Source organism: Chlorocebus sabaeus, chromosome 11 (genome assembly GCF_047675955.1).
Source record: "Chlorocebus sabaeus isolate Y175 chromosome 11, mChlSab1.0.hap1, whole genome shotgun sequence".
NCBI classification, from domain to species: domain Eukaryota; kingdom Metazoa; phylum Chordata; class Mammalia; order Primates; family Cercopithecidae; genus Chlorocebus; species Chlorocebus sabaeus.
In genome coordinates, this window is record NC_132914.1 from 99,035,559 (window position 1) to 99,046,885 (window position 11,327).

At 36.8% G+C, this 11,327-nt stretch overlaps 2 protein-coding genes across 7 annotated transcripts in view; one reads left to right on the forward strand and one right to left on the reverse strand.

The window, feature by feature from the left end:
* Nucleotides 1-796, forward strand: part of CHPT1 (choline phosphotransferase 1) — a 29,764-nt gene extending 28,968 nt beyond the window's left edge. For both annotated transcript variants that reach the window (XR_499351.3, XM_008004417.3), the window contains exon 9: nucleotides 629-796. Coding sequence is in view for 1 of the 2 variants with exons in the window: in XM_008004417.3 (XP_008002608.1) it covers nucleotides 629-673 (45 nt within the window). In the remaining variant the exon portion in view is untranslated. The remainder of the gene's footprint in view (nucleotides 1-628) is intronic.
* On the reverse strand, nucleotides 379-11,253 carry SYCP3 (synaptonemal complex protein 3). Of its 5 annotated transcripts, none has more exons than XM_073021036.1 (9): nucleotides 11,078-11,253; nucleotides 9,527-9,676; nucleotides 8,941-9,007; nucleotides 8,748-8,782; nucleotides 6,653-6,770; nucleotides 5,306-5,405; nucleotides 3,292-3,390; nucleotides 838-942; nucleotides 379-708 (listed from the first exon to the last, which is right to left on the reverse strand). In XM_073021036.1, the coding sequence occupies exons 2-9, from the start codon at nucleotides 9,657-9,659 to the stop codon at nucleotides 655-657; spliced, it is 711 nt and encodes a 236-aa protein (XP_072877137.1). In that variant the 5' UTR covers nucleotides 9,660-9,676; nucleotides 11,078-11,253; the 3' UTR covers nucleotides 379-654. The 5 variants fall into 5 exon arrangements, with proteins under 5 accessions (XP_072877137.1, XP_072877136.1, XP_072877135.1 ...); XM_073021035.1 differs by having other exon boundaries at nucleotides 9,527-9,672; nucleotides 11,044-11,253; XM_073021034.1 differs by having other exon boundaries at nucleotides 11,044-11,253.
* Nucleotides 11,254-11,327: the final 74 nt, after the last annotated feature.

Genomic DNA, 11,327 nt, shown 5'->3' on the forward strand with positions numbered 1-11,327 from the left:
GTGACATATGTAAACCATAAGTAATTAGGAGTGTTAATGATGTGCTCTTAATTGCAGACCAAGCCCAATTAAGTGACATTTTAATGTCTTTGTGGCAATGACATATTCACAAACCCATGTATTAAAACTGATACTTATATATTGTTCTATTGCTAGTGATTTAATGCTCAGAGGTTAATGATTTTAACAATTTATTCCAGAACACAAATTTAAATGCATCTTATTGTCATTAGAATTGGTTGTATAACTTAAGTATTATAGAAAAGGATGTACATGTAAAATAGATTTTGTATTCCGTTTTTTCCTTAAAGAATATAACCTTCTATACTTGCAGTTTCTACCTTTTGGGATTGATACACATACAATGAAGCCAAACCTAAACTTAAATCGTCTTTATTTAATTGACAGTGTTAGAGAGAAAAATTCCCTATCATTACTAAAGAGCTGAAAGCTTAATACATATTCTTTAGGAATAGTTGCTAACTCATAGAACTATTTAGATTTGACTTAACAGAAAGGGAGGTCTTACAATGAAACAGGTTTATGATTAAAGATGTTACAATTAAACTATTCTAAAGACTTACAATATGCTTCTTAGCTAACATTATAATTGTATCATATTACTTAGGTTCAAGTTCTTTCTTCAAAGAGTCATCAGAATAACATGGATTGAAGAGACTTCCGAACACTTGCTATCTCTTGCTGCTGCTGTTTCATGGAAGGAGATATTAAACATTTGTTTAATTTTTAGTTAAGTGTTATACCTATTTCAGCAAATAAAATATTTCATTGCTTATATTAATCCTTATTTTTTTCAATTTCAGTATGATCACTTACAGTTTCCATCATAATTTTTTTTTGCAACATAGCCATTTCTTTTTTAAATTCATTTTGTGCACCAGTAAGTAGATTATCATGATTCTTCTCCAACTCTTCCATACTCTAAGAACACAAAAAACTAGTTAAGTTACAAAGCACCACTTTTCATCTCAGGTTCTAAACTTGTACAATTAATTTTCAAAAGTAGTAATTTTTAAATATTCAAATGCTCATTATTTATTTGAAATAAAAATATTCTAAGTAATACATGAATACCAAAATACCTACTATAAAAGAAAAAAATATCAGACATGAATAAAATGTTATAGGAAGTACAATGTAGTATACTTTACCCAAAATTGGTTTCCTGAACTGTTAAGGTCAAGATAAAAAAGACTGGAAGTCCCATATCAGTAAACACCATTTCTATTAAGCTTTCCAAATATCAAGTAATAATCTACTTATGACTAATAGTGTGCCATGAATTCACTAGAGGGAATAAAATAATCTATAGTACAACCTCTTTCATGTTATGAAAAATAAAAATTATGTCTTACATCTTTATTATTCATTCAACAAATAGTTAATCTAGTGCCTACTATGTAAAAGGTGCTTTATTAAGCATTGTGGAGAAGTTAAAAAATAATAATACATGATTGCTTCCTGATGGCAATGAGAAAAACATGTAGAAACAAAACAAAAATTTTGTAATAGGAATGGAAGCACAACTTGCTATGGCAATATAGTGGAAAATGGGGATTAATTCCAATTTAGTGGGCAAAACACTAAGATTTCAATAGATAAAGAAAAAGGAGTTAAAAATATTCTAGGGGAAGGGCATAAGCGAAGCATGGAAGTACATAGTGAGTTGAGAGAAAGCAGTTATGTGGAGGGGTGGGGTAATGCACAAATGTAGTAAATGAAGCTTACAAAGAGGGTCATGTCATAGAGGAATCTTGAATACCTAAGAATTTGGAATGGGAGGCTACTGACAGTTTTCAAGAGGGAAGAGATATATTTTTAAAAGATAGTATGACAGATCTAGGAAGGATAGATTGGAGAACAGAGAAATCAGTTAAGAATTTTAATGGTACAAGCAAATAATAATGAGGTCCTAAACTAGGGTAGTAGCAGTGGGCATTAAAAGAAAGAACCACTGCAGAAGTAAAAATTACAGAGCTACTAATAACTGGATGTGACAGAGAAAGGAGATGGAGGAATCAAAGGTTATACTATAGTTCCTATCCTAAACAGTAACATTTAGTGATAACATTTGGAAGAAATCTTCTAGTACTTTATCAAACCTTCACACAAATTACCAAATGGTTCTCGGAGCATTAGAACAAGTTTTCCACTTGGAAATACTTTTTAAAATAATGTGTGTGTGTGTCTGTGTATAATTTTTTTTTTTTTTTTTTTGAGGCAGGGTCTTGCTCTGTTGCCCAGGCTGGAGTACAGTAGTGTGATTTCAGCTCACTGCAACCTTTGCCTCAAGGGCTCAAGTGATCCTCCCACCTCAGCCTCCCCAGTAGCTGGGACTACAGGTGAGTGCCACCATGCCCAGCTATTTTTGTTTGTTTGTTCTTAATAGAGATGGGGTTTTGTCATGTTGCTCAGGCTGGTCTTGAATTCCTGGGCTCAAGTGATCTCTTGCCTTGGCCTCCCAAAGTGTGAGCCACTGTGCTTGGCCATATATATTATTTTTAAGTTATTCTGAAATATTTATTTTAAAACAATTTTACTAGTTTACTCAGAGAGTCCCAATTTCTTTAATGTTATTTTAACATGTATTTGCACAAGAGTATCTAAAGGAACCACCACTGAAAAAAAGTATATGCAAGATTCCATTGAGCTTCTATGAAGAGTTACTAAAAGGTATATTTCTTCCTGAACAAGAGGGGTACAGGCACAATTTGCTAATATGTATGTGTCAGCAGATAATTATCAATCCACAGACTTTTAATCCTCAGATGTCTATTATATCTATTATTTTATGTTGGATTCATTTGTGGTCATTGTAATCATTCTAAAAGCAAATGTGCCATAAAATACTTCTATTATACATTTGAAAACAAAAGAATTCAATAATTTGGGTACTTTCTATTTAACAAACACTGGGGAAACAAAAACAAGTAAAATACAACCTAAAAATGATTACTATAGACTCTATTTTCAGTTAAACAGAGAACTATGACTAAAGTGTTATTAAAGTATAGATTTTATGCATGATAAATACATTTCTAAGTAAAATTCCCATTTTACCATTTCCTGTCTTGAATAATCCCAACAAAACCATTTGAATCCTCAAGTAAAAATACATTTATCACTTAAATCAGAAACAATGAATTCAAAATGGAAAAGTAGTTAAAGTCTAAAATTTTTTTTCCCATAAACTTAGAAAAAAAATAATTATCTTCTACTTCCATAAATAATGTCTTATAACAATGTATTGTGTTACCACATACAACAAACCTTTATGAACTGCTCATATAACTGTCTAATTGTTTTCAGTCTCTGGCTCTGAACAATTCTAGATTGTTGAAGAATCTTTTGTTGCTGTCGAAACATATTCTACAAATAGAAAAAAACTTAACAATTTGGGTAAAATTTTAAATTTAGAAAAAATAATTCTACATTAAAAGAATGTGTTAAAAATCAATGTTTTTAAAATTTAGTTTTAACAACTATTATGACTACGTTTAGATAATTTACATTCACCACTAATATGTAACAATACATTAATCCTACCAGTTGCTGAATGGGAAATTTTAACAATAATCAAGACGTCTTAATTCTTGGTGATTTCAATGTCCACACAGATGATCCTTCCAATAATAATGGTTTTCCATTCCGTCACCTGTTTCTCAATGATTTTGGCCTCCACCCTACTTTAGCCATTGACTTACATACTCCCACCCTAGATTTTGTCATTACCAATAACCACTACACAGTATTAATAATGGTAAACTAAGAGATACTCATTCCCCTTTCATAGATGAGTAAACTGAGGCATAATCTGTCCATGGTTTCACAGCTACAATTGCTCAAACAAGAATTTGATCCCGAACAGTACTGTTGCTGGCATCCAGGCTCTAACCATTACACATACTGTCTCTCTATATATCCTAGTATTTAACCACTACTTCTTTACCATTCTAACTTACTCTCTTTAGTACTACAGCTCAATAATCTATCAGCACCACAAATCCATCCTATCTATTTTACACTGTTAATCCCTACCCCTAATATCCTCACTTGCAGGTTAACACAAGTCTGGCCACTAAAAGTCAACCATGTTCTGACTACAGACATACCTAGGTATCCTAGGGGACCAGTTCCAGGACACCCAACCCTTCAGGAGACCAAAATGTGCAGATGCTCGAGTTCCTGATACAAATTGGCATCATATTTGCATATAACCAATGCACATCCTTCCACAAACTTTAAATCATTTCTAGATCTCTTATAACGCCTAACACAATGTAAATGCTATATAGTTGTAACACTGGATTATTTTTCTACTTTGTACCTTTTTTGATTTGTACCTTTTTTTGTTTTCTTTTTTTTTTTTTTTTTTTTAAGAAAGGGTCTCCCCCTGTCACCCAGGCTGGCATGCAGTGGCACAATCTCGGCTCACTGCCACCTCCGCCTCCTAGGTTCAAGTGATTCTCCCACCTCAGCCTCCTGAGTAACTTGTATTATAGGCACGCGCCACCACAGCCTGGCTAATTTTTGTATTTTGAGTAGAGATGGGTTTTCACCATATTGGTCAGGCTGGTGTCAAACTCCTGAACTCAGGTGATCCACCCACCTTGGCCTCCCAAAATCCTGGAATTACAGGCATGAATCACTGCGCCCAGCCTCTTCCAAATATTTTTCGTCCACGATTGGTTGAATACAGATGTGGAGCCCTTATGTACAGAGGGCTAACTATACAATGATTGGTTCAAGAATGGACAAATGATCCAAACTACATCAGTCATATTTTCCCACAGGAATTTTTTGCCAGAGCTATTGAGAAAGATTTTCTCAGTCCACTGGGGTTACTAAATTTCTAATAAGCCTAAGACTGTAAAAACTATCTTGCTACTACATTGAGACACCTTACTGAGAACTGATGACAGAACCCAGATGACACTACATGAGCAACCCCCTTCCCTGTTCCTATCTGGCTATGCCTGAAGCTAAACTGCCCCGACTTCTTTTATATAAACCAATAATCCTTCTTTTGCACTTTGACAAATTTCTGTCACTTGGAAATGCAAGAATCCCAAACAATATCAAAAGCAAAGACCAATGCCTTTTATGAGTATGGTAAGTGCCTATATGTCTGTGGTTTACAGTTCAGCAGGACTAAAACACATGGCCAGCAATGGTTAATGAAACCTGGCTCAGTTCCATTGGTCACAGGAAAAGGCTAGGTTCTCCATTCCTACTTGAGACTTAGTTATAACGGATTAATTATAAACCTAATCATGATACCAACAAGTATTTTTTCTTCTTGTTCCTCAGCTTTCTGCATATCTAAATCCCACTGCTGAAACAAAGTCAGAAACTGCTGAGAATATTCTTGGTTTAGCTTCTGCCTGTAAAACATAATGATGAATTCTTGTCATATTTCATAACAATATAAAAAGAATTTAAAACAAAACTGAGTTGACATATTTATACTATATAAGAAAAGGAAATACCTGCAGCTTAAGTCTTCTGATGGGAAACCAAAAAGTAAAATTATGATTTACACTGATTCTAGAAGTATTTTTTTTTTCTAACAAACTAATAGAAGAAAAGCCCTGTCACAAGCTTTAGCTCTTGAAAACTAAGGAAGTTTTATTATATATATAAATTTTCAAAAAGAAATTCATCTTATCTCTAAGCAGTTTTTCATTTTTTTCCTATTGAACATAGGTTCCGATATAATAAATAGATTAAATAAGGTGATTGTATTTATCCTATAAGATTTCTAAATAGCAATAGTTCACTTAATTTTTTTTCCTATTTTGGCTTAACAAAGATTTTATGCAAAAGAAGAGTTAAGTCAGCTAAAACATACAAATTATATATGATATAAGATTGGTGTTTTTCTACAGTGTTGAACATAATTCACTATCATAAGACTAACGGTTTTTATGACATTTACCTTTTATTCAACTAGTGTATTTCTAGAATGAATATAAATTACTTTTAGGCTAGGCATGGTGGCTCAGGCCTATAATCCTGCACTTTGGCAGGCTGGGGTGTGAGGATCACTTGAGCCTAGGAGTTCAACACCAGCCTGGGCAACATAATGAGACCCCCATCTCATAAAACAACAACAAAAAAAGAAATTACTTTTATAACCTCACTTGTTACCTAAAAGGAAAAAAGTGATCTTTATTCATTTTTTAGGAAATAATGTCAATTCTATGAAGGAGTGAGGTTATAGGGCTACAGGACTATCATACTTAGAGAAAAATCAAGCCAAATACATTTTCACTAGAAACCCCAGTAACTAGAATAGTATTTTTCTTTTCTTTTCTTTTTTTTGACAGTCTCACTCTGTTGCCCAGGCTACAGTGCAGTGTCACGATCTTGGCTCACTGTAACCTCTGCCTTCTGGGTTCAAGCAAGCACGCCTGGTTAACTTTTGTATTTTCAGTAGAGATGAGGTTTCACTACGTTGGCCAGGCTGGTCTCTAACTCCAGACCTCAAGTGATCTGCCCGCCTTGGCCTCCCAAAGTGCTGGGATTACCGGCATGAGCCACCATGCCCAGCCTAGAATAGTATTTTTCATAAGTAATTTACACCAGTAAATACTAAGAAATGTGGCTCTAAAAAAAACAGCCACCTTACCTTTGATCTTGTTGTGTTTTCCAAACATGTTCGATTTTCTGGTTACTAGTTTTGAGAGAAGCCTTTGTATACATTTCTAGTCTCTTTCTCTTGGCAAGAAGAGCCTTGTTAATGTCAACTAGATTGAAAATAATAATTCATTAAAATTTAATGTTTAAAAAAGTATTTTGTTCCCACATATTCAAGTAAATATGGGTAAGGTTGGTTCAGCAATATTGGAAAGACATTTAAACATAAATTTAGAAATATGCATAATTTCAAAATGCAGAATTATTTGCTTACTTTTTTTTCTGAGAAAACTTTCTATTACTAGCACCCAAATTCTGATTTTCCTAACTGGAGATAATTTTTTAACTTAGGAACAATAAAAAAGAGCTAATAAACAAAACAATGTGTAAAGGACAGACTTCAAATTTCCCCATGAGAAAACACTGTTAATAAAGACCAAATTTAGGCCAGGCGCAGTGGCTCACACCTCTTAATCCCAGCACTTTGGGAGTCCGAGGCGGGCGGATCACGAGGTCGAAAGATCGAGACTATCCTGGCCAACATGGTGAAATCCTGTCTCTACTAAAAATACAAAAATTAGCTGGGCATGGTGGCGTGCGCCTGTAGTCACAACTACTCGGCAGGCTGAGGCAGGAGAATCGCTTGAACCTGGGAGGCAGAGGTTGCAGTGAGCTGAGATTGCACCACTGCACTCCAGCCTGGGGACAGAGTGAGACTCCGTCTCAAAAATTTAAAAAAAAAAATTTTTTAAGGCTAAATTTTTCTAAATTTATAAAATATGCCCCAATTAAAAGGACACATTTCAATGAATTATTGTTAGAACTCATTATAGAAAATATGTAAAAGTACTCTGTTAAAATACAGAATCCAAAAAGGATAAAAAGTTAAAGAAGAAAACTATTTTAAATATAATCAATTATATTTATATATATATGTGTGTGTATATATATATATTTTTTAAAGACATGGGGGTCTCACTATGTTGACCAAGCTGGTCTCGAATTCCTGGCCTCAAGCAATCCTCCTGCCTTGGCCTTCCAAAGTGCTGGAATTATAGGTGTGAGCCCCTGTGCCTGGCCATCAGTGATACTTTTAAATACAGTTTTTACTAAAGGAGACAAAGACCAAGGACAGAAAAAAATCTTAGTTTAAGTAAATTTCTAGATAAATTAATTCAAGATCACTTTATTTTTCAATGAGAAATAGGTGAGTAAGATCAGTTTTAAATGCTTTTGTGGAGCTCTTTACTGGGCATTTTTACCCATAAGAACTGCATTTCATAAAATGTTTACTACTTCAAAGAATGCTTTGCTAAACATAAGCCTTTATCTTATGGATCTATCATAAATAGGCATCTTTCAGTAATCATGCTGGAGCTGTACTATTACATAAATATTTTATACTTTCAATATTATCTATAATAAATTTATAAAACAAGCACTTTTTCACCACTGGACAGGGCAGAGCTTTCAAAAAAGATTTGAATGTGTGAATAATCCATTTAGAGGAGCTAAATATTAACTTTTTTTTAAGATAACTAATCCCTAACAAAGCTCATATTACTGATACTTCACATATTATTTAAAACTTGAGAATTTTTGAACCTAATTATAAAACTCTCACTAGCAAAACTGTCTTTAGTATCAACTACATAGTTTATTACTGTAAAAAGAGTTATTTTAGAGGCTTAATTTACACTGTCCTCGCTAAAGAAAAGAACACAGGAAAAGTCAGAAAATAACTAAACTGAAAAAATGAAAAACTTATACAAATATATGTATGTATGTGTGTGAATACTTAGTCTGTGAATACAAAGAAGGGTAAAGACTTTTTCTATTTTTCTTCTAAAATTTCATATCCATTAAATACACATATGTATAAAATAAAAGCACCTCACTCTTAACATCATGGAAAAGATTAACTATGAAAATCTATGATGCTAAATCACAAAGACTTACACAGAATCTTCTATGTGAGAACAAAGCATTAAATAACAGTCTTATAGTCCATTATTAACATTTGCTATTATACAAATTATATGGCTTAAAACAATTTTCTTTAAATACAAGTATCTCCTAAAACATACCTCCAACTCCTTCCAGCATATTCTGTACTTCACCCCTGGAAAGAAATTACATTTTAAACACTTTTGAAGATCCACAAAATATCATGTTTGTTTTGGAAGAAATACCAGATGCCAAGTATTGTACATATATTATTTGTTAGCAACTTTTCTTGAAGTGCTTTATCTAAGAAACAAAAATTATTTTGAACGTTACCCCATATCTTCAACTACTCCTGCAGAAGACCTTTTCTTCCTACGTTTCTCAATGACTGCAGTCTTCCCTGTGTTGACAATTTAAAAAACAAAAACAAAAAAAAACACAACAACTTTTGAAACTGAGTAGGCTATTTTGGTAAATTTTAATGAAACATCTTCATTTGGGGATTTTTAGGCTTTTTGCCAACATACAGTTTCAAAGCAGACATACAAACGCAGTATAATCTGCAGGTTAGATGAAATTAAATCAGGATTCAGGACAATTTTATAGGAATAATTTTTCAAGTCTGCCTGGGTTAATGTCACAGTAAGCCACATACTCTATATCAGATATTTTGGAAATAACTGTAAAAGCAAGAGTTGCCAAATAAGTTTCTGTAACTCCGATACTGCAATATAAGGATCAAATGAGAAACACAAAGTACAGCTGGCCATCTGTGTCAGCAGGTTCTGAAACCACAAATTCCGGGGGATGAAAGACTATACCTGAAAATCCTTTACAAACTAAGTTGTACGATAGTCTTTAATGGGTTCAAAACAAATTAACTGAAGGACATCACTGCCCAACATGAGATGTACTGCACCTTCAATAACATCTTCCTCTGAACCACTCAGATCTTTCTTTTCTTCAGTCTCAAAGTCATAGGCTCTCGTAAACTGATCTTCCATGGACGGCTTCCCAGATTTCCTGGAATACTTTTTTCCGGAGGACACCATATTTAGATGCTTCCTGACTTTAAAAAATAAATTTCTTGAACCTTCTGAATCCAAAGGCATCATTTTAATACACTGGTAAACGTTTAAATATCAAAGGAGATATCGAACGAGGATTGTTGAATACAATTTTAACAGTTTCCTCATTTATTTGGGGGGCCAAAAGTTAAGAAGATAATGATATTTGTTAAAAACTAAATAGGCCAAGCACGGTAGTTCACGCCTGAAATCCCAGCACTTTGGAAGGTTGAGGCAGGCAGATCACCTGAGGTCAGGAGTTCAAGACCAGCCTGGCCAACATGGTGAAACCCCATCTCTACTGGAAAAAAAAAAACACAAAATTAACCGGGCGTGGTGGCGCATGCCTATAGTCCCAGCTGCTCAGGAGGCTGAGGCGGGAGAATCGCTTGAACCCGGGAGACAGAGGTTACAGTGAGCCTAGATCGCGCCACTGCACTCCAGCCTGGGTGACAAGAGTGAAACTTCGTCTCAAAAAAGAACAACAACAACAAAAAGGCCCGCAGTGGCTCATGCCTATAATCCCATCACTTTGGGAGGCCGAGGCGGGCGGATCACTTGAGGTCAGGAGTTCGAGACCAGCCTGGCCAACATGGTGAAACCCCATCTCTACTAAAAATACAAAATTGGCCGCGCTTGGTGGCAGGTGCCCGTAATCCCAGCTACTCGGGAGGCTGAGGCAGGAGAATCGCTTCCACCTGGGAGGCGGAGGTTGCAGTGAGCCGAGATGGCCCCACGGCACTCCAGCCGGGGTGACAGAGCGAGACTCCGTCTCAATCAGTCAATCGATGAGGGAATGACAGCGTCCACCCCGACCCCAAGCGCGCTGTGCTGGAGAGGTGGCCCCTGAGGCCTGGGAGATCCGAATTTTGGGAGCGCCCCTGCCCGATGCTGGCTACATCTGGGCAACTCTAGCAGGCCGCTCAGTCACACGGGGAAATTAGAGTTGCTGGCGGGACACGTCATGAGGATGCCAGAAATAAGCTCATAATAATCAAGACACATACACAATAAAAACGTCCCGCAATTTAGGTCTCGGAAAGTGAACGTCGGCAAAAGATTTCGACAATAAATAATACTGAGGAACCACGAAAGGCGCCCTCGGTGTGGAGCGGGCAGGAGGGCGACACGCGCCGAGCGAGGTAGGGCCCTGCCCGGCCCCGCCGCGTCTCTGCTGTCAGTGGTCCCAGGGTGTAGCGATGGGGCCCGGCCCAGCCCGCCCGCCCGCCCCTCTCCCCAGTGAGGTTCGCGGCCTCCGTTTTCTCGTCAGAGGCCCCAGGCACCACCAGGAGGTAAGATTTACCTCACTGGTCAAGGGCAGCCTCTGGCCTGGACACCTAAGATAGACAGACGCCTGCCCTGCCCACACCTGAAACAAACCGCAATGGCTGAGGCCCAGTTACCGGTCGTCGACAGGCGTCCTCCACAACTCCTCCACACGCGCGCTTCACCTCAAGCGGCCCCTTCTCCGCGGCGCTTCTGAGGCAAGCTGGGATTCGCACAGGAAAAAAGCGCGTCTCGCCTCATCCGGACACGTCGCTGATTGGCTGGACGCAGAGCGCAGGCGTGAACTGAGTGGCGAGGCTCCGCCCCCATGGTGCGATTGCGCGCCCAAATCGCCGGCCCAGGGTGCTTTGGCCGCCCGGGCGGGCT

Excerpts from the sequence above, each read along its gene's own strand:
- SYCP3 (XM_008004410.3), bottom strand. The coding sequence starts at position 9,722 with ATGATGCCTTTGGATTCAGAAGGTTCAAGAAATTTATTTTTTAAAGTC. Across the intron at positions 9,008-9,526 it reads AGAGGAAGATGTTATTGAAG|GGAAGACTGCAGTCATTGAG; the intron begins GTGCAGTACATC and ends TTGTCAACACAG. Across the intron at positions 943-3,291 it reads TATATGAGCAGTTCATAAAG|AGTATGGAAGAGTTGGAGAA; the intron begins GTTTGTTGTATG and ends TTGTGTTCTTAG.